The following is a 24191-nucleotide window of genomic DNA, read 5'->3' on the forward strand; positions in this document are numbered from 1 at the left end:
GGATTGCACAGCGCTGGGTTTGTATTTCAACCAGAAATGTTTGCTCTGGATTATAGCTTATTGGAGTAGCCATCAAATCCCACACTGTCTCAGAACAGCAGCCACGTGGAATTTATCTTCTTAACCCTGGTGCTGGGAGACATATCTAGCATATATACAGTAGCAGTCCAAAGAAGTGTTTTTGTTTGCTTCTTTTTTTTGTTTGTGTGTTTGTCTGTTTTACATCAAGGCTATTTACAGCTGACCAGAAGAAGTTCTTGAAATCTCCATGTTCAGCTTCTCTCTGTTTCTTCCTCCCTTTCTACAGTCTTTCACTGCTATTCAAAGGCTCAGCTCGCAGGACATGTTAAACTGTAAAAATGGCCACGATCCTTGGCACTTCCCCCCATCAGGAGGGGGGGGGGGTCTGTCTCTCTGCCCCCCCAAATCTGCTTGGCCTTGTGATGTGCTCTGACCTATAAATGCAATGGAAGTGACATTGCGTCTGTTCCACACCCAGGCTTCACGAGGCCTTTCAGCTTCTGTTCTTGCTACTTTGGGAACCCTGCCCAGCCACGTGGGACCCGGAGTGGCCTGCTAGAGGGTGAGATATATTCTTTAACCCTCACCCCAACTGCCCAGCTAACAGCCAGCCAACCGCCAGCCATGTGAGTGAGGCAATCCAGGAATGCCAGGCCCAACCCACCTGCCAGGTGACTGCAGACGCATAAGCAAGCCCAAGGAGAACCACTGAGCCCAGTTCAGACAAGAAGAAAGGCCCAGCCTAACTGTAAGCTGAATAAAGTGGTGGTGACTTTAAGACATTAAGTTTCAGGATGTTTGTTATTGGTTACACAGAAGGAGACAACTAGTACATGAGATCTGAGGATGGATTTGTAACACTGAAAGCTGGATAGGATCTGAGAATACCTTCTAGTCCAAATCTGTCTTTTTAAAAGGAAAATCGAGGCCCAGAGAAGCTGAACAATTAACTCCAAGCACACAGAGCCAAGACTAGGAGACTACCTTATTCTATGTCTCACTGGCCTTACCACTTCATACCACAGATAAACCAGGCCTTTCTCTACATCCAAGGGTCTATTATGTACTCAAAAAATGCTCACCAGGAGATTATTAACAGAATTATGACAAATGCATTCATTACCTGCCATGAAGCTGGGTTTTTTTAAAGACAGATTCACCCAGTGGCATGGAAAGATTTCCAAGACTATCATGTGACAAATACAAACAAAACAATACAAAAGCAACTTTGTAAAATTCAAAACAATTTATACAAGAGGGACTCATTTCCCTTCCTTGTTGAAAAAAGTGCCTAAAATGTTGACTTCGCAGGATCAGAACGGAACAGAAGGGCAGAGAGCAAGGGGGCAGCAGAGAACTTCCAACACATAAAAAAGCAAATCTACTTTCTGTCCATTCCCAAATTAAAATAAGTGTGAGAGAGAGAGAAATGTGCTTCCTTCTTCTCCCACAGAAACACACGGAGGTCCACAGGAGACCTCCCCCCAGGTCACCCTCACGGCACCTTGAGCACAGAAAGCTGGCAATTATACTACTCATCATCATCATAATTATGACATGAATAACTACCTTCATTAAGCCTCTCTGACAGTTGTCATTTACTTATCATGCAAAATCTCTGCAAAACACAAGAGGGGAAGGGCTCCACCTATGTTACAGAATAAGAAACTGAGGTACAAAAGAAAGCAAACAGCTCAAGGTCAAGGCCCACGGTAGCACCACCAGAACACCGACCCCACCACCCTGTCTCCTGACTCTCAGAGCTGAGCTGCCCCCCGCTCATGGGCTGTGTCTGCACATCATCCCGACACGTGAGATGAGGGGAAACTAACAACATGATGACTCCCATGGGCTTCAAAAGCCAGCAGATCAAAGCAGCCATCCGAGGTCAGTAGCTGAAGCTGTGGCAAGTCTTCAGGAGAGCCCGCATGCCCCGACCAAAAAAGATAAAAATAAATAAATAAAAATAAAGAGACACTTCCTCAAGTTTGGCTGTTCTGGACTGTGCATCCAATGGGGGAAAGAATATTCATGGCTTCAAAATGTGCAGAAACCCCTGTGCCCTGGGAGCCTAGACCACACTGTCCCAAGGGAGACATGGAGGGGAGGTGATGAGTAAATGCGTCCCTCACCCCCCTCCTCAGTTCCTGGGACCCCGTTTACCTTTGATGACCAGGGGTGAGGGGGCAGGCGGGGGCCTCCCTCTGCCTCGGCCCACAGTGGGATGAGGCAAGAGGACGTGCCACCAGGGGTCCTCACGGCGGCCAAGTGCCCGCAGCCCATCAGGAGGCCAGGAGCCCCCAGCCAGGGCCCAGCACGGCTCACACACAGGCCATCAAGCTTCAGCCTCCAGCCAACATTCTGTCTTTTCTCTACCCATCAGTGCAGCGCAGCGCGTGGGGGAAATTAAACTTCAGAAACACGTGCCAGGTGCCACCGCCTCTTCTCAGATTTGTGCAGAATTATGGCTAAGGGGGTCCAAGGCTGCAAAGTGTGGGGTCCCCTTCATTCTACGGCTGGGCCTGGGGACCGGCTCGGTGGAGCAGGAGAGCGAGTGCATCCTTGCTCCGCTGCTAAAATCTCTCTCAGTTCCTCGTTGCATCCCCCGCGGGGTAGGGGGCGGGGGGAGCAGCCCAGGAATCTCAAGACATGACGGATGAGCTACCTCACACCTGGCAAGAGAGCAAGGCCTCTCCCGAAAGCAAAGGCTCAAGGGCACAGCAGCCCCGGGTCCAAAAGAGGCTCAGATGAAGAAGCAAAGGTGTGGGGATGGCTTCTGGTCTCACCTTTGTCATACCCTAGCCCTGGGGCCACTGGACCTTCCTGAGCCTCAGTTTCCTCATCTGTGAAATGGAGATGACACCTACCTCAAAGGACTGTTGTGAGAATTATACGAGGCAATAGTTCTCAACTAGGGGTGATGCCCCCCCAAACCCCCCTCTCCCACCAAGAAGCATTTGCAGAGTCCGGAGAGTTTTTTTGGAGTTACAGCTGGTGGTGAGGGTGCTTCCAGCCTCTAGTGGGTGGAGGCCTGGGGTGCTGCTGGGTGTCCTACGACGCTCAGGACACCCCTCACAGCGAAGAACGATGCAGCCAAAGGTGGCGACAGTGCTGAGGCTGAGAAACCCTGGTACCACGTGATTTGCACGGAGGGAACTTAGCAACTACAGGGCACCACTTATCGCTGTTATTATGAGGGAAGAACATGTTTTTGTGGCATCTGAACAAACTATTTCCATGGGACAAAAACAGTTTCCTGTCGTCATTCTTGCTTTTTACCTCAATACATGATGAGGATCTAGGAACTTTGAGCTTCTATGCGATAAGCTGCAAAGGAGAGAGCACCAGGGAGAGTCTAATGCACACAGTAGGTGGTTAATAAATGCCTGCTGTCTAGTGCACAAAGGAAAGAGCTTTGGAATCCAAAGAGGTATGCAGGCCTGCCAAGTAGCAGGGCTGAAGGGGGATAAAAAGAAGATGCCATAAAGAGAAGCTGCCAAGTAGACGAACGAAAAAGAAATACCTGAAATACAGGTATCAGCATCGGCAAACTTTTCCAGCTGCCGACCTGGCCAAGGAGGGTTCAGAGGGATGAGAGATCCTGAAGGCGGATGCCAACCTACTAATGGAACTCAGGGTTCACTGAAAATGTCCCTGTGTCCTAACTCCAGTGGGCTTCTTGATAACCTCTCCAGATGGGTGTCAAGGAGTCTGGCGGGGGGGCTTTAAAAGCAGCTAAGAGTATGGGACTTCGCTGGCGGTGCAGCGGTTAGGACTCCACGCTTCCACTGCAGGGGGCACAGGTTCAATCCCTGGTCGGGGAACTAAGATCCCGCATGCCACACAGCGTGGCCAGAAAAAAAAAGTAGCTAAGAGTACAAGATGATGAGGGTAAAGTTTGTGGTAGAGAAACAGGATCATCAAACCTGCAGCACGGGCAAGAGAGGTTGGGGGTGTAGGTGCCTGGCAGAACCAAAAAACTACAGGTCAGTGTTAAACAGTCACCTTGAGGACACAAGTCCGATGGGTGGGTGGGTAAATGGAGGGGTCCAAGCCAGAACTGACTCCACTCATACTAACCCAAAACCACTCAATTAACTTTCCAAGTATTTTCATTTCCCTACATTAATACATTAAAGATCTATTACTTACAAAATCTTTCTTCCCTTCCTGGGCTGAGAAGTATCAATTTTCTTCTTCCACATTTCAAGAAGTACCCCGTGTTCTGTTCCTAGGTACCAGAGACAAGTAAAACATCTCTGCTCACCCTGCCAGCCCAATTCCTGCAGCAGGGGTCCCGGACACGGCGAGGCAGCCTCGTCCACTGGCTTCAGGGTATCAGAGACCTGGGTTCAAAATCCAGCCCTTTACCAGATATGTGACCCAAGGGAGTTATTTATAATCTCTCAGGGTTTTGTTATCCTCGTTCTCTTTTAGGAAACTAAAACGACCTTGTAAGCATCTTTTAAGGAATAAAGAAATAATGTCTATTAAAGTACTTACCACCATGCCTAGCATTTTGATCAGTTGTGATAGCTTCTGGCATAATAATTTTATATATTACAATATAGTGATATAAAATATTGTTATTGAAATAGACTCACAGACTTAGAGAACGAATATATGGTTACTTGGGGGGAAGGGTGGTGGGGAAGGATAGTTAGGGAGTTTGGGATTGACATGTACATGCTACTATATTTAAAATGGAGGGCTTCCCTGGTGGCACAGTGGTTAAGAATCCACCTGCCAATGCAGGGGACACGGGTTCGAGCCCTGGTCTGGGAAGATCCCACATGCCGCGGAGCAACTAAGCCCGTGTGCCACAACTACTGAGCCTGCACTCTACAGCCCGCTAGCCACAACTCCTGAGCCCGCGTGCCACAACTACTGAAGCCCGTGTGCCTAGAGCCCGTGCTCCACAACAAGAGAAGCCGCCGCAATGAGAAGCCCGTGCACTGCAATGAAGAGTAGCCCCCGCTCGCTGCAACTAGAGAAAGCCCGCGTGCAGCAACGAAGACCCAATGCAGCCAAAAATAAATAAATAAAATAAATTTATATAAAAAATAATAATAAAAATAAAATGGATAAACAACAAGGACCTACTGTATAGCACAGGAAACTCTGTTCAATAATCTGTAATAACCTAAATGGGAAAAGAATCTGAAAAAGAATAGATGCATGTATATGTATAACCGAATCACTTTGCTATACACCTGAAACTAACACTACATTGCTAATCAACTATACTCCAATATAAAATTAAAAGTTTAAAAAAATAAAATAAAATATCATTATTATTGGTCATCCGCAACCTTCTTTCATGGTATCTAAATTATATCTCAATAAAAAAAAAATTTTTTTTTTAAAGATAAATGCCAAAGTTACACATAGAAGGGGCTACAGAGGTTGCCCACCTTCAGTCGGGGGTAGTTTATCACTGGCTTGCCCCCCCCTTTACTAAGTCTCCGTCACCCATAACTCATCATCCTCCCTGCTCTTCAAAGCCCAGTATTCTAACCAGTTCTCTGTATTAGCCTGACTGCAATGACCCTATCATGCCTCCTTTCCCCAAATTATCTTTAATTCTCAGAAAACTATCGAGCACCTTGGTGGCTAGTCTCAGCTAGATAATAGCAAGTGAAAATTTACTTTCTTTAAAAGTCATACTAATATTAAAAATAAAAAAAAAAAAGGAATAAAAAATGGGATTTCCCTGGCGGTCTAATGTTTAAGACTCTGCGCTTCTACTGCAGGGGGCGTGGGTTCGATCCCTGGTTGGGGAAAGAAGGTCCCACATGCCATACAGCACAGCCAAAAAAAAAAGAATGAAAACGTCATACTAATATATAAATGATTTATAGAAAATTTCTCCCAAGGAATATATGTTGTTTTTTAAGAATAGGATCTTGTTTTGAAACTTGTTAGACTATACCTGATTTTTTAAAATTTTTACAGGGAAATAATTTCAAACTTAAAGTTGCACCCACCAAAAGAAAAACTCCTGTGTACCCTTTAGTCAGTTTCACCAATTACCATTTTATCCCGTTTATCATTTGTTCCCTCTCTTTTCTCTCCCCAGTACATGGGTGCACGCATGTGCACACACACACAAGTGTAATTATAAGACATATTAAAAATTTTTCCTAAACCATTTGAGTGAGGGTTACATGCATCATGGCCTTTTGCCCTTAAATATTAACTACTTCAGGGTGTCTTTCCTAAAAACAAGGATATTTCCTTACATAACCACAAAACATTTATCAGCTACCTTTATCTAAACCACGATCCATTATCTAATTTTGTCAATACAGACTCAAATCCAGTTTAAGGTCAGGTATTGTATTGAGTTGTCATGTCTCTAGGCTCATTTAATCTGGAATATTTCCACAGCCTTCTTGATCTTTCAAGATATTGACATTTTTAAAGAATGCAGCATACATGGGATATATTTCTGAGTAGGAATACCTTAAAATCTTCAATTGTTTTCTAGTCTCTGACCTTGTTATTTCTTCTAGAACTTATGGCTACCTGACAGTACCTATCTGTTGACTGTCTTCCCCGAAAATGTGTAAGCTCCATGTAGCTACTCTCCATGGAATCACCATGTCCCCGGAGCCAGAATGTCATGGCACCCAAGCACTCAGGGTTTGTTGAATACTCTTCCCAAGTTGGCCTCCTTCTAAACTTCTCTCCCAATGTCAGCAAAACCGTGACCAGCCCATGAACAGCTGATCCCAACTGTATGCCTGGATTCTCCTGTCCTTAGTGTGTTCATTCATACTTGCCTACGATGAAGTGTAGGAAATGTCCTCAGACCAAGACTTGTTTATCCTGCCTCCAATCAAAACTTCTCAAAGAGCCCTCACAATATAAAACCATCCACCGAACTTCTAGACAGAAACAGCAACTCAACTACTTATTCTAGAACAAAGCCCTATATATATACAGATAAAAGGTGGAATAAATGAGTTCAACTGAATCAAAACTGTACCCTTACTTTTTCCTTAAAAATTTAAAAAATCTGAAGGCCCCCTTGGCCTAAGATCATCCTCCTTGGTAGCACTAATACTTCCCTTTTGGGCAAGGCAGGCAGCCTAATTTTAAAACTATGCTCGAGAATGTATGCAAAATTGTTGCACTTTATTAAGGCAATAAAAACTCCCCAAACTATCGTTTTAATAAAGACTGTTTTTAAATTGTGTTTTATTTACTTAATTTTATGGTGTGTTTCAGAGGGTGATGTTTTACACTTAGTTTTAAGTACCCAAAAGGTAATTATCTGTGAAAAATTCTACAAGAAAAATGGCAATGCACTCAATATAACATGAAAGTAAAATTGCCCAACAACAGAAAACAGGAAGATGGAGCCAAGAAGAGTAAATCCTCCGATAGGCTTGTCCAGCTTTACTTACTGGGAGTGTTTAGGAAGCTCAAACCCATCGCATGAGATTCCCGCAAAGACTTGCCACTTAGGAACACAGACAGGACCCTGTGATGCTCTGCTTCTCAACCTGGGGCACTTTTTACCTGAGGGTCTCAGTGGGAGATGAACATCTTGCCTTTTTTTTTTTTTTAATTTATTTATTTATTTATTTATTTTTGGCTGCGTTGGGTCTTCGTTGCTGCGCGGGCTTTCTCTAGTTGCGGCAAGCAGGGGCTACTCTTTGTTGCAGTGCACGGGCTTCTCACTGCGGTGGCTTCTCTTATTGTGGAGCATGGGCTCTAGGCGCGTGGCCTGAAGTAGTTGTGGCACACAGGCTCAGTAGTTGTGGCTCATGGGCTCTAGAGCGCAGGCTCAGTAGTTGTGGCACATGGGCTTAGTTGCTCTACGGCACGTGGGATGTTCCCGGACCAGGGCTCAAACCCGCGTCCGCTGCATTGGCAGGCAGATTCTCAACCACTGCACCACCAGGGAAGTCCCAAATATCTTGGTTTTTACCCAACAATTTGGGTAAAGAAATAAAACACATTTAAAATATTAAATCAGGCTAGTATATTGTACAGTAAGAAGGATGAGCTGAATTTTTTTGAGACACAGGCCATTTCTAAAAATGTTGTCAGGTAGGCAGCACAAACCCCCTTCAACCCCCAGTGGAGAAGCTCTGCTCACAGAACCCCACACCCAGATGCAGGCTCCCTGCTCCTCAGTCAATCGCCCCAGCACCGAAGGCTTCAGCCGAAGAAGAGGGAACCACGTTCACACTTCATCACTGTTCGATTCAAATCGGGGTGGGGGCGGGGGAAGGAGCACTTCCCCCAAAGAGCATTAAACTTTAAACACCCCAAACCGTATCAGGTAAAATCAATTCTGAGAAACAAGACTAGAAGCCTCATCTGAATTGGCAGGAATCTGGAATTATTGAATATCTTTAAGGACATTTGGTTTTAAGACCTTCAAGGAGAGAATATAAAGAGAAGCAGGCCAATCAGTGACTGGGGAAGAGCTTCTGTCTGCAGATAAAGGGCCAACTTGACAGTAGCCTGAGAGAGCACAGCACTTTGCCAATCAGCCTCAGCGATGCTTTTTAAAAAGGAAAAATTTTACAAAGTTAAATGTTAACCATTTGAGTAACTACTATATGTGTATATGTCAATGCACAACATGAAAATTTCAAAAAGTATCAAAGGGTACACCTAAACCCCTACTTTCTTTCAACTCTAAATCCCCAGTTTCCCCCTTCCCTCCCAGGGGGAAACCACTGTTACAAGGCCCTTATGTTTCCTTCCAAAGACTATGTGTGTTGTGTATCTCTATTTGCTCTGTTTGTTGTTTGTTTTGACTGGCTGACTGGTTCCACAATGGTACACCTTCTCCACCCTTTTTTCCCCTTAAACTTTCCATCTATTTTAATGTTGGCTATTTAAACAGGTAAAAAATTTCTCTTCTGGGAACTCCCTGGCGATCCAGTGGATAGGACTCGGCGCTTTCACTGCCGTGGACCCGGGTTCAATCTCTGGTCGGGGAACTAAGATCCCGCAAGCTGTGTGGTGCACCCAGAAAAAAAAATTTCTCTTCTGATTATCTTAGAGACTCATTTATCAGAAATGTGTCGCAAGCCGTGCATACAGTCTTGGGCAGTCTGGTCCTGGCCTTTTCCCAGGGAGATGACCTCATGAGGCCCAACTTGGCAGGGTCCTCCTGCCAGCCCAGCACCCCTTATGGAAACTAACTCAGCATCTGGCTCTACAGTAAGAGCATGACAGACGTTAACTCACGGAAACCTCACCACAACCCACAGTTCGATCTTCGCATCGATAACTGTCATCCCCCTTTCACAGATGGGGCACTGAGGCTCAGACAGTAACTCGTCCCAAGTGGCACTAGAGGACAGGTTGTGAACCAGGTGGCCGGGCCACCCCACAGCCTCAGAAAGTGAGACTGGAACTACTGGCCACAAGACCACACAATATGAAAACCGCCAAACTGGTTCAGTCGGGATTATTCTCGAACTTTCTGATGCATGGGGAATATAATCCTTTGGGCAGTCTAGCCAACCTTGTCGGGGAAAGAGTCATTATAGTCAGGTTTTGGAGGCGGTTCTTAGCCTCTAGTCCTGAGTGATCCATCTTCAGGTGGAACCCAGCTCTACAACCAAGTTACCTGTCAACACAGATGTTCTGGCAGAGCTGGAAGAGTTCATGCTATAAAAAGAACTGATGTTTGTGAAGTAGTTAATGTCATTTCACCCTAAAAACCATCCTGTATGGTTGATGCCAATTATTTTGCCCCATTTACAGAGGTTAAGAGAGATTAAGTTACTCTAGACAACAAGACTAGTTAGTTGCTGTGAGGGGTCCAGGCACAGCCAGAAACCAGGTCTTTGGACTCCAATCCCCACTCCATTATACCAGATGTCCCATTTGTCCTCACAATTTTTGCTTATGTCAAAAAAGATGAGAAAAGTGAAGAGACAAGCCACAGAATGGGAGAAAATATCTGTAAACCATGTATCTGATAAGTGTCTAGTACCCAGAATATATCAAGAACTCTCACAATTCAACAATTAAAAATAAATAAATAAATAATGACAAAGGATTGAAGTAGACATTTTTCCAAAGAAGATACATGAATGGCCAATAAGAACATGAAGAGATGCCCCAAATCATTAGTCACTAGGGAAATGTAAGTCGAAACCACAATGAGATACAACTTCATACCCACTAGGATGGCTATAATCAAAAATTGACAAGATCAAGTGTTGACAGAGATGTAGGAAAACTGGAACCCTCATTCACTGAGCATGTAAAATGGCGCAGCTGCTTTGGAAAAGAGTAGCTCCTCCAAAAGTTAAACAGAGTTACCACGTGACCCAGCAATTCCACTCCTAGGTATATACCCGAAAGAAATGAGAAAATACATTCACACAAAAACTTGTGCACAAATGTTCATAGCAGCATCATTCACAATAACAAAAAAGTGAAAGTAAGCCGAATGTCCATCAACTGATGAATGGATAAAAAAATGTGGCGTATCATGGGGACTTCCCTGGCAGTCCAGTGGTTAGGACTCCGTGCTTCCACTGCAGGAGGCAAGGGTTCGATCCCTGGTCGGGGAACTAAGATGCCACACAGCCAAGGCAAAAAAAAAAAAAAAGGTGGCATATCCATACAATGGGATTATCCAGCCATAAGAAAGAATGAGGTACTGATTCATGCTACAACATGGAGGAAGCTTGGAAACATTATGGTAAGTGAAATCAGCCAGACACAAAAGACCACATACTTAATGATTCCATTTACATGAAATGTCCAGAATAGGCAACTTCTCAGAGACAGTGGTTTGGGGTTGGCAGGGGTTGGAAGAGGAGGTGGGTGAGGGATGAGCAGGGACTGCTGATGGGCACAGGAGGGGTTTCTTTAGAGGGTGATCGAAGATTCTGGGACGAGACAGCACTGACAGTTGCACAACCTTGTGAATACACTAAAAACCACTGAATTGTACGCTTTTAAAGGGTAAATTCTATGGTATGTGAATTATATCTCAAATCTTTTTAAAGAGATGGCAGCCCTTGCTAGCTATGCAGGCATGGGCAGGCATATTACTTATCCTTTCCATCCTCACCTATAAAACGCAGTCATCAATTATACTCCAATAAAGATGTTAAAAAAACAAACAAACAAAAAAACGCAGTCATAGTTGTACCTGCCTCGTAGGGCTGTTGTGAGACACACCTAAGATCATCCAAGAAAAGCACCTCTCTTAGTATCTGCCACGTAGAAATGTGATGATAGAGGCCATTTATTATTATTTCCTTTCCCCAAAATGTGTTCCTTTTGATTGCTATTTTCTTCAATTAAAAAAAAAAAAAGTCAGGATACATTTTGTTTGAAATTACTCCTGATTGACTTCTGGTTGCAGGAAGCTCAGAGCTCTCTCTACATAGGAAGAATCCTCAAGTACTTGATCTAATATAAAATACAATAGTATTCAATGAAAATTGAAATATGATAACTTGGGTATCGTTTAGGGATCCCAAATCCAGCACCACTACCACTACTAATACTACTGTTACTAACACACACAGGAAGGAGTCAGGAAGAGGAAGCAGGGCTGACATTTATTGCTTCAAATGCTTTATATCCATCGCGACTTGTCATGACAGTGGCAGGTATGGAGGAGACAGCTATGATTTCCCCACAGTCCTGGGTGGAAGGACACAGCCTTGAGGGCTGACACGTGTGCGCACACGCGCACACACACCATGAAAAGTGCTGTCCTACAGGTGTGTCTTGGTATAAACGGGAGCACAGGAGAGAGCAGATCCACTCCGAGCAGGCAGGTCAGGAAGGCATCACAGAACTCTATGAGCCTTGAAGACCACATGGGTATTCGCCCCAGGAAGGACGGAGAGGGAAAGGCACTCCTAGCCCAGCAAACAGCACAAACGCAGGAAGAGTACACAGTGTGCCTGGGGAGCCGTGTGTCTGGAACACTGGGTGCCCGAGAGTGAAGGTGGAGAAACCGGACCTGGCATGTAAGGGGCAGCCATCGCCAAGGTAAAGCTCTGGACTTTGTCTTAGGAAGCGGGTGCTAGCAAAGGCTGTGTGAGCCAGGGAGCAGTGCTACGGCAGCCTGCCCTCGCCCCTCTGCGCCTCACAGAAGCTCAAACTAGCTTTTCCAGTAAGCAGCCTAGAGGTGACCTCTGAAAATGGTCTGCTGTTCACTTGACCCAGAAAACCTCACAAAATCATGCAAAACAAGAGGTTCAAATCTTCGTGTTCATTCTAAGAACGCTCGTGAAATTGCCCAGGCCATAAAAGGTATGCACATCCAAAAAGCTACCGAGTTATCTGCAGGATGTCCCTTTACAGAAGCGACAGGTGCCATTCCATCATTCCAGTGGTGAAGTTAGTAGATGCGCTCAGGCCAAACAGTGGGGCTGGACGCATGGTCGATGGCCCCAAAAGAGTGCTGAATTTTTACTGCACGTGCTCAAAAATGCAGAGAGTGATGCTGAACTTTAGGGCCTAGATGTAGATTCCCTGATCAGTGAGCACGTTCAGGTGAATACAGCTCCCAAAAATGCGGCTCAGGACTTAACAGAGCCCATGGTCCGATTAACCTGTGCATGAGCTCTCCCGATCACACTGAGATGATCTTCACTGAAAAAGAGCAGATTGTCCCTAAACCAGGAAAGGAGGTTGCACAGAAGAAAAAGATACCCCAGGAGACTCTGAAGAAACAAAAACTTATGGCCTGAGAGTAAATTCTGCAAAAAAAAAAAAAAAAAAAAAATGCAAATAAAAGTTTAAAAAAAACACCTCAAACTCGTTTTCTTGGCAAACAGCTGCAGTGCAGTAAGCACGTAGTGGAATCTGACCACATGAGAACACCAGTTCCTAACGTCAGACAAGTAAGGTCGGGGTCCCTGTTGCACAGATGAGGCCACGGGAGAAGTGAGAGTGAGCAGGATATTCAACGCCAAGGCTGTGGCACAGACCAGAACTCCTCACCGGAAGGATGCAGGGGAAGGTCAGAAGCAAGGACAGAGGGGTGGGAAGCACCAGTCAACCTTTCCAGATTTAAAGAAAGCAAAACACTGTCCATGGCGCAAGAGGAGATTAAACCGGACACCGGCAAGTCCCTCCTTAGAAACCGTGAAGCCGTAATGGAAGCTTTATCAGCACTTGCCAACAGAACCTTCTGTGATGATGATAGATGTTCTAACCCTGTGCTGTCCAGTACGGCAGGCATCAGCCAAGCAGAGCCCCTGAGCGCCTGAAATGTGGCTAAGCATGACCGAGAAACTGAATTTCAAATTTAATTTCAAATAATGTCAGTTTGGACAGCCTCACGTGCCCCAAGGCCTCCATACTGGACCACACAGTTTTAGGACCTACCTCTTGTCCTATTCCTTATAGCTACTGTTTTTAGACACATTGAACAGAGGGAGTTTGGGATCCCTTCCCACTATTTAATCATTCCATTACTTCTGAGCTATTCCAAACTGTTCTGAGGGGCCTCAAATTTGTTTAGTCATAAAAGAGAGGTATTCGATGTCATTTGTTCGATGACTCCCCAAATTCTTAGCATTCACTCAGTGAGGTACCAGCAATGCCCCCTCTAGGTGAATAAAACCAGGGATTGTTCTGAGAGACTCAGCCCGCATTTTTTCATTATTACCATAAATATTCTGGTACGCGCTTCTGTGAGGATGGTGGGATGCGGTGGGGTCAGGACTGGATGGCATCTGAAGTCCCTCACAACCACGTGGTTCCAGATTCCACAGACGCCACCGGGTTAGTCCCGGTGGCAGGTGCTTCCCTGCTGTGATGTCGCACAGCCAAGACAGCTAAGCACCTCTGCAAAGCCCCCTGGCTCACACCCCAGGGCGGCAGACAGTCAGGAAAGCTGTAGTCATTAGTCATCAGAAACCGAGTTTCCTGGGAGAACCAATTAAACAGCAGCTACACATCTCCTTACTCTTCACACAAGGCATAACACACAGCCTGATAGAATTCCCCACCCATACCTCCCCACAACAGACGAGCCTTCTGATTCCCAGAAATAGTCCACACACCCCCATGCTTGTATGGAAAAGACTGGAAGGATGGACCCCACATGGGGTCACGTGACCTCTTTCTGTTGATATTTCTCTACACAGATAAGGCTCTGGAAGGATGCACACTCAAATAGTATCATCAGAGATTAGGTCTGGGGCTGGGATTTGGGGTGATTTTTTTCCTTCTTTACACTTTCCTACCTTCTGAATGTTTTGCATTGCGTACAGGTAATATTCACAATTTTTTAAAAACAATGCTACTTCCATTACAGGAAAAAAAATGCCTTCACAAGCTGTCAGCAGTGAACTTGCAACAGGAGTATGCTTGTGGTGGGGATGGGGGCACCAGTCAGACAGGAGGCAGCTGAGCTGAAAGGGAGTCCTGGGTGCACCCCCAGAGTTTGAACCCCACCCCCTCTCTCCCCATCGTGGGGTTGGTTGGAGACTTAACCTCCAGAGGCAGTGATAATCATCCCCTCCTGTCACACGTTCATCCTTTAGGGGCTGAAAGGCAAGGGAGAAGGTACTAACGCCCAATCAGCATCTGAAGAGACTTAGCAGAAGCAGACTTAGAAGTAGAAGAGACTTAGTGAACTTAGTATACAAGTCAACCCCCACAAGCGAATCCACCTTCCATGTTCTATTCTATAACCCAGTACTTCCGCTGGTATAGATTCATATATATATACACACCTAGAGGTACCAGAAGATGTGTGTCCGAAGATGTTTATTATAGCATCATGTATAACAACCACAATCAAATGGTCAGTGTCTGTCAGTGAAGGACTCAAATAAAGCACTGACATCCACCCTTTAGAACAGTATCTGGCCATCCTAACAGGAGTGGAGTAGATCCAGATGTCAAACAGGGAAAAATCTCCAAGATACATCAATAAGTGTAAAAAAACCAAAAGATAGAACAGTGTGCGTGATACGATCCATTTGTGTAAAAAACAAATGTAGAGCTACAGATACATACACATACACACTAACACATGCCTAAATTTACTAGGCTGATGTACCAAAGAGCAGTCATCTCCAATAAGCACCTATGGCAATAGGTGAAGATATGTCCTTTTTATTTGATCCCCTTCTGTTCTCTTTTATAAAAAGTAAAACAATACATATAAAAAGAAAACAATTTTATACTGCCCTGACTAGGTGTTTATAAAATACTGATGTAATGTCCAGAACTCCTACTATAATTCCTGGAAAATAAAGCAGGCCAGAGGGAAAAAAGCTTTAGAAGTGGGGCCCTACCCATATATCCAGACAAAACTATAATTCAAAAAGACACATGCACCCCTATGTTCATAGCAGCACTTTTCACAATAGCCAAGACATGGAAACAACCTAAGTGTCCATCAACAGATGAATGGATAAAGAAGATGTGGTACATGTATACAATGGAATACTACTCAGCCATAAAAAAGAATGAAACAATGCCATGTGCAGCAACATGGATGGACCTAGAGATGATCATACTAAATGAAGTAAATCTGAAAAAGAAAGACAAATACCATATGATATCACTTACATGTGGAATCTAAAATACGACATAAATGAACTTATCTATAAAACAGAAACAGGGGCTTCCCTGGTGGCGCAGTGGTTGAGAATCTGCCTGCTAATGCAGGGGACACGGGTTTGAGCCCTGGTCTGGGAAGATCCCACATGCCGCGGAGCAACTAGGCCCGTGAGCCACAGCTACTGAGCCTGCGCGTCTGGAGCCTGTGCTCCGCAACAAGAGAGGCCGCGATAGTGAGAGGCCCCGCGCACCACGATGAAGAGTGGCCCCCGCTTGCCACAACTAGAGAAAGCCCTAGCACAGAAACGAAGACCCAACATAGCAATCAATCAATCAATCAATCAATAAATAAATCTTAAAAAAAAAAAAAGCACCAATGCCTGATCCCTGGGCCTTTCCCCCTTTAAAAAAAAAAAAAAAACAGAAACAGACTCAGAGACACAGAGAACAGACTTGTGGTTGCCAAGGGGGAGGGGGTGGGGGAGAGGGATGGATTGGGAGTTTGGGATTAGCAGATGCAAACTGATATACACAGAATGGATAAACAACAAGGTCCTACTGCAGAGCACAGGGAACTATATCCAATATCCTGGGATAAACCATCATGGAAAAGAATATGAAAAAGAATGTATACATATGAATAACTGAGTCACTTTGCTGTATAGGACAAATTACCACAACACTGTAAATCAACTAGACTTCAATAAAATAAATTTTTTAAAAAAGAAGTGGGGCCCTACCTATGATTAAAGACCACATTTGGGGCAAGTCAAGAGGGGCATTACAGTGAATGCAACTGTCATAAGCGAGTCAAGGAGAGAAGATGTCTCCAGAAAGAAAAAAATAAACAAAATCATTGTGAAGAAATCATTTCAGGTTGTATCTGGAAGTAGAACAGGGAGGTATAACTAAGCAAGACATTTCCATGTCCTCCCTGAGCAAGACAGCAGACAGGTTATGGTAAATGGAAGCCTAAGAAGTCTGAAGTGTGGGTCTTCCTATCAGATACATGGAATACAGAAAAAGAATGCAAATGGATATCGTAACTAAGTTTGAACTAATGACATAAAAGCAGTAGCCCTTTGAACGTTAATTCATTAATTTTAACAAATATTTATTGCCCTGAATAAATTCATTGGACAATTATTTCCTATACAATTTTTTAATTGAAGTACAGTTGGTTTACAATATTGTGTTCATTTCAGGTGTACAGTGAAGTGATTCAGTTGTGGGTTTTTTTCAGATTATATTCCATTATAGATTATTAAAATACAAGACACTGACTGTAATTCCCTGTGCTACACAGCAAATCCTTATTGCTTATCTATTTTACGTATAGTAGTTTGTATCTGTTAACCCCATACGCCTAATTTATCCCTCCCCCGCCATCCGCTTTGGCAACCACAAGCTTGTTTTCTATGTCTGTGAGTTTGTTTCCATTCTGTATATGCATTCATTCGTATTATTTTTTTAGATTCTACATATAAGCGATAACAAATAGTATTTGGCTTTCTCTGACTTATTTATTTCCTGTATTTAAGGATAGGAGATCCTCCAAATAATCCATGAAAATGTCTACCTCCTATCTCCTATCCCCTGCACATCTGTACCAAGATCTCAGACTGAATCCTGAGGAGAAGCTAATTCATACATGGATGCCAAACTACCTGAGAACATTCTGACACACTTAGATGCAGAAGCACCTTACAGAGCGCTTCGTCGAGCTGGGGTCTCGTTTTATTTAAGGGTCTGTGACAACAACGAGTCTTCGTGAACAGTAAATCTGACTCCTCTGCCGCCGCCACAGTGACACCATCTGCTCAAGCTTCTCTGCAGACCAGTTACCAGCTGCCTAAATGGACAACACAGAAAGACACAGAAGTGTCTTTCCAGAATCAGTTCCAATAAAGTGTCTGCATGCCCCTTCACTCTACCTACAAGCAAATCCTCCCACCTTTCTCTTGGCTTTAAATGTAAATGTCACAGGACAAGTATGAATTCCTCGATGGTGGAGAACTTTAAAGATACTATGGAAAACAGCTTCCCCCAAGAAGCCAATCACTGGGCTGAAGGCTGATCCCAGCAGATGCAACGCCCCCCCCTCCAACCCACCCCGCAGTGACTTACCTTAGAATTCATCTCCATGTGGTATTTGGCACAAGCTCGAAGCTGAGTCACCCAGAACTGTTTCTCTTTTGCATCAGCAGCTAAAATATAGAAAGAAAGGCTTGGAGCAATTGAGCCAAAACACATCCAACCCATTTCTACACACACCTGAGGGGTTGGGGGCCTGGGAATGAAGGAGCGAAAGGCAAATGCAGATGGTACTCATGCCAAAAATCTGACGACACCAAATCTCAATCAAAAGTCTTTTTTTTTTTTTTTTAAGAAATCTAAAATGTTTTGAGAAACTTAAAGGGATTTTCAGAATTCCATCTTCCTGGATGGAATCACTTGAACACATACAGATCAATTTCTCCAAAAGTAATCAATACACTTACATTCTTTCTCTCTTTTTAAATTTCTAACAGATTTTTTTAACAGCTTGGAGATAGAATTTACATACATAAAATTCACCTGTTTTTAATATTAAGTGATTTCTAGTATATTTACAGAATAGTACAACCATGGCCATAATCTTGGTTTAGAATATTTTCAGTATGCCCCAAAGAATCCTCCACCCATCAGCAGTCACTTCCCATTTCTCTCTCCCCACCCCCTTTCCCATCCCTAGGCAACCACTAATCTGCTTTCTGTCTCATAGATTCGCCTATTCCAGACATTCCATATGAATGCTCCCAAGCAGTATGTGGCTGCCTTCTTTTACTTAATGTTTTTCAGGTTCATCCTCATTGTAGCATTTTTTATTGCCCCTAACGCATTTTTTTAAATCTCTCTTTTCAACTTATAAATACCAACTCAGAAACCTCAAACAGAACAAAACTGAATAAAGTAAGTTTCTTGTCATTAGAAGGGGGTTAGAGGTGGAATTTCCTTTTCGGTGGGGCATTATCTAAGTGGCTGCAAATATGCTTTGTTAAAACACTTTGCCCTACTGTGTAGTACACGGTGGGGGCACCTAATATAGTCCTGTGACAGGTGCTTAATGAAGGTTTCCCTGAAAAAGTGACAAAAAAATTCCCTCTTAAACCACGTTAAAAACTTAACTTATTCTGAAATGTCTGTCATGAGAACAATTTGGCCAATTTTTTAAACTCTTCTGAAAAAGTCATTTCTACTTCTTTAAAAAGCAGCAGGGAAGAGAAAACATGCTTATTTTTTAATGCCTCTACCACATGAGGCTATGAGGCTAAAAGGAGGATCAAAGTACAGTGTTTGAGGCCCCTCTGTTATCTATTGGAGTTGTAATGTGGAGTTATCAGCCTTTACAAAATTAGCGTTCAGTTGAATTACCATTTTAATATGCGTTCTCAAGGGTTCTTATTATGACTGAACAGAACAAGGTACAAAATGTTGACTTACAGACCCTCAAATGTCCCCCAAAGAGACATTACAGTACCAGTCACTTGCATAGTCACAATCTTCCATCTACACCCCCATCTCTCAAATATATAAAATTATTTTCTTAAAAGATCATGGATACATAACAGGTTCTAATAAAATCCAAGTTAATTTAATTGCATAACTCACTGCATAAATATTTTAACAGAATATTCACTGCATAAATGTTGACTATGCAGAAAACAAAATGATTCCCCTAGAAATTTGTATCGTTTACAAAAATGAGCCTGTCATCTGTCAATAAAACCCAACTTCAGCTTGAACTTCTGGTGAAGAAATCTGGACGTGCAGACCAGCATAAGACTAGGTGAACCCTACTTCCAAAGAATAAAAGGATTCTGCAGAACCTAGAGCCATTTCCCTTAGGAACATGAAGAATTGCTGGTTTGCGGCAGTACCCAAAGGCTCTGCACCAAAAACATTCCCAAAGCTGTGCATCTATTAATATCAAGATTCATCTCTACATGTAGTGAGATGTAAAATGAGAAAACCAATGCCCAGATTCTTTGGGATGGACCAAGGACCAGCCAGAAAGAGGCAGAAATGTGTCCTGCCTTTGCTGTAGTGGGTAAGTTTAAGCTAAATTTAGCCCTTGTGATTAGTTCACGCAGATAATAAAACTTTTATGTTTGCTATTAAAACAACCCTTAAAAAAAAACTTCAGGTTTAATAACCCAGAGAATAACAACTAAAAGGCAAAATGAGATGGCTCAAATGGTTAATTGGTTGGGCTGTTCTTTTGTATGGGTTTGTGTCACTTTAGAAATCACAGGCGGGTTTATAGCAATACAAGTCTACCTCAAGAAACAAGGAAAATCTCAAATGAAGAAACTAACCTTACACCTAAAGGAACTAGAGAAAGAAGAACAAACAAAACCCAAAGTTACTAGAAGGAAAGAAATCATAAAGATCAGAGCAGAAATAAATGAAATAGAAACAAAGAAAACAATAGCAAAGATCAATAAAACTAAAAGCTGGTTCTTTGAGAAGATAAACAAAATTGATAAGCCATTAGCCAGACTCATCAAGAAAAAGAGGGAGAGGACTCAAATCAATAAAATCAGAAATGAAAAAGGAGAAGTTACAACAGACACCACAGAAATACAAAGCATCCTAAGAGACTACTACAAGCAACTCTATGCCAATAAAATGGACAACCTGGAAGAAATGGACAAATTCTTGGAAAGGTATAACCTTCCAAGACTGAACCAGGAAGAAATAGAAAATATGAACAGACCAATCACAAGTAATGAAATTCAAACTGATTAAAAATCTTCCAACAAACAAAAGTCCAGGACCAGATGGCTTCACAGGTGAATTCTATCAAACATTTAGAGAAGAGCTAACACCCATCCTTCTCAAACTCTTCCAAAAAACTGCAGAGGAAGGAACACTCCCAAACTCATTCTATGAGGCCACCATCACCCTGATACCAAAACCAAAGATAGTACAAAAAAAGAAAATTACAGACCAATATCACTGATGAATATAGATGCAAAAATCCTCAACGAAATACTAGCAAACAGAATCCAACAACACATTAAAAGGATTATACACCAGGATCAAGTGGGATTTATCCCAGGGGTGCAAGGATTCTTCAATATATGCAAATCAATCAATGTGATACACCATATTAACAAATTGAAGAATAAAAACCACATGATCATCTCGATAGATGCAGAAAAAGCTTTTGACAAAATTCAACACCCATTTATGATAAAAACTCTCCAGAAAGTGGGCATAGAGGGAACCTACCTCAGCATAATAAAGGCCATATATGACAAACCCACAGCAAACATCATTCTCAGTGGTGAAAAACTGAAAGCATTTCCTCTAAGATCAGGAACAAGACAAGGATGTCCACCCTAGCCACTCTTATTCCACATAGTTTTCGAAGTCCTAGCCATGGCAATCAGAGAAGAAAAAGAAATAAAAGGAATACAAATTGGAAAAGAGGAAGTAAAACTGTCACTGTTTGCAGATGACGTGATACTATACATAGAGAATCCTAAAGATGCCACCAGAAAACTACTAGAGCTAATCAATGAATTTGGTAAAGTTGCAGGATACAAAATTAATGCACAGAAATCTCTTGCATTCCTATATGCTAATGATGAAAACTCTGAAAGAGAAATTAAGGAAACACTCTCATTTACCATAGCAACAAAAAGAATAAAATACCTAGGAATAAACTTACCTAGGGAGACAAAAGACCTGTATGCAGAAAACTATAAGACACTGATGAAAGAAATTAAAGATGATACCAACAGATGGAGAGATATACCATGTTCTTGGATTGGAAGAATCAATATTGTGAAAATGACTATACTACCCAAAGCAATCTACAGATTCAATGCAATCCCTATCAAATTACCAATGGCATTTTTTACATAACTAGAACAAAAAAATCTTAAAATTTGTATGGAGACACAAAAGACCCCAAATAGCCAAAGCAGTCTTGAGCAAAAAAAACGGAGCTGGAGGAATCAGACTCCCTGACTTCAGACTATACTACAAAGCTACAGTAATCAAGACAATATGGTACTGGCACAAAAACAGAAATACATATCAATGGAACAGGAGAGAAAGCCCAGAGATAAACCCATGCACCTATGGTCAACTAATCTATGACAAAGGAGGCAAGGGTACACAATGGAGAAAAGATATTCTCTTCAGTAAGTGGTGCTAGGAATACTGGACAGCTACACGTAAAAGAATGAAATTAGAACACTCCCTAACACCATACACAAAAATAAACTCAAAATGGATTAGAGACCTAAATGTAAGACTGGACACTATAAAACTCTTAGAAGAAAACATAGGAAGAACACTCTTTGACATAAATCACAGCAAGATATTTTTTGATTCACCTCCTAGAGTAATGGAAATAAAAACAAAAATAAACAAATGGGACCTAATGAAACTTAAAAACTTTTGCACAGCAAAGGAAACCATAAACAAGACGAAAAGACAACCCTCAGAATGGGAGAAAATATTTGCAAACAAATCAACGGACAAAGGATTAATCTCCAAAATATATAAACAGTTCACGCAGCTCAATATTAAAAAAACAAACAACCCAATCAAAAAAATGGGCAGAAGACCTAAACAGACATTTCTCCAAAGAAGACATACAGATGGCCAAGAAGCACATGAAAAGCTGCTCAACATCACTAATTATTAGAGAAACGCAAATCAAAACTACAGTGAGGTATCACCTCACACCAGTTAGAATGGGCATCATCAGAAAATCTACAAACAACAAATGCTGGAGAGGGTGTGGAGAAAAGGGAACCCTCTTGCACTGTTGGTGGGAATGTAAACTGATACAGTCACTATGGAGAATAGTATGGAGGTTCCTTGAAAAACTAAAAATAGAATTACCATATGATCCAGCAATCCCACTACTGGGCATATACCCAGAGAAAACCATAATTCAAAAAGACACATGCACCCCAATGTTCATTGCAGCACTATTTACAATAGCCAGGTAATGGAAGCCACCTGAATGACCATAGGCAGACGAATGGATAAAGAACTTGTGATAGATATATACAATGGAATATTACTCAGCCACAAAAAGGAACGAAATTGGGTCATTTGTAGAGACTGTCATATAGAGTGAAGTAAGTCAGAAAGAGAAAAACAAATATCATATATTAACGCATATATGTGGAACCTTGAAAAATGGTACAGGTGAACGGGTTTGCAAGGTAGAAATAGAGACACAGGTGTAGAGAACAAACGTATGGACACCAAGGGGGGAAAGCGGGAGGGGGGCATGAGGGTGGTGTGATGAATTGGGCAATTGGGACTGACATGTATACACTAATATGTACAAAATGGATAACTAATAAGAACCTGCTGTATAAAAAAATAAATAAAGTTCAAAAATTCAATAAAAAAGAAAACGAAACCACAGGCGGTGGTGGGGCATTAAATTTTTCACCTGCTATTGTTTCTGCTCTGACAATTTATTAAGCAATAAAGAGCAAAGAGAAACCAAGGACCATATAAATCTGGGACACACACTGTATGAATCTCCAAAGAGAACATGAATCTTCTCACAGTTCCCAAAAAACAAAAAACTTTCTTCAACTATAGACATTTTTATATCATAGGTTTGTGGACTGTTTTATAGATCCTGAGATATGACTTGTATATTGATAATAAAAGAACCTCAGGGGCTTCCCTGGTGGCGCAGTGGTTAAGAATCCGCCTGCCAATGCAAGGGACACAGGTTTGAGCCCTGGCTCGGGAAGATCCCACATGCCGCGGAGCAACTAAGCCCGTGCGCCACAACTACTGAGCCTGCGCTCTAGAGCCCGCGAGCCACAACTACTGAGCCCACGTGCCACAACTACTAAAGCCCGTGCGCCTACAGCCCGTGCTCCGCAACAAGAGAGGCCACCGCAATGAGAAGCCTGCGCACTGCAACGAAGAGTAGCCCTGGCTCACCGCAACTCGAGAAAGCCTGCACGCAGCAACGAAGACCCAACGCAGCCAAAAATTAAAAGATAAATAAATAAATAAATATATTTTTAAAAAAAATAAAAGAACCTCAGGAAATTCCCTGGTGGTCCAGTGGTTAGGACTCTGCACTTCCAAAGCCAGAGGCCCAGGTTCAATCCCTGGTTGGGGAACTAAGATCCCACAAGCTGCACAGCGTGGCCGAAAAATAAAACATAAAGGAACCTCAGCTTAGCCCACCTCTGGGTAGCAAAGCTTGGAGGAAGGTCAGCAAACACTGAGCTCTGAGCTGGGGAATCGAGGCCCTCAGTCTGGCTTTGCGGAGGCTGACCCACCACTGTCAGCCCCTGGCATCAAGGAGAGATAACGAGGGGCCTCTTCTTTGCACGTGGCCCTTCCTTGGGCAAAGAAAAATGTGATATAAGAGGCAGAATTACCACCGCCGAACACTTAATACACACTACTTTCCTCAGACCTTAATAACACTGACTCTGGTGTGTGTGTACATGCACATGCGTGCAAACATGTGCATTTGGGGTTTGGTTTTGTTATTTTGTTAGAAAAAGACTGACAATTTTTCCGGCAATGTGCCCATGACAGAATGCTGGAAGAATGATCTAGCAATCAAATCACATCGCTGCAGACAA

At 42.9% G+C, this 24191-nt stretch overlaps 1 protein-coding gene and 1 non-coding gene across 3 annotated transcripts in view; one reads left to right on the top strand and one right to left on the bottom strand.

Moving 5' to 3' along the window:
* Positions 1 to 24191, bottom strand: part of OSBPL10 (oxysterol binding protein like 10) — a 377400-nt gene that overhangs the window by 178287 nt on the left and 174922 nt on the right. For both annotated transcript variants that reach the window (XM_059939069.1, XM_059939068.1), the window contains exon 3: positions 17680 to 17759. In XM_059939069.1, the coding sequence (XP_059795052.1) occupies positions 17680 to 17759 (80 nt within the window). The remainder of the gene's footprint in view (positions 1 to 17679; positions 17760 to 24191) is intronic.
* On the top strand, positions 23645 to 23717 carry TRNAW-CCA (transfer RNA tryptophan (anticodon CCA)). Its single transcript has one exon. It is a non-coding gene; the product is annotated as a tRNA-Trp (tRNA).

Source organism: Balaenoptera ricei, chromosome 11, assembly GCF_028023285.1.
Source record: "Balaenoptera ricei isolate mBalRic1 chromosome 11, mBalRic1.hap2, whole genome shotgun sequence".
NCBI lineage: Eukaryota > Metazoa > Chordata > Mammalia > Artiodactyla > Balaenopteridae > Balaenoptera > Balaenoptera ricei.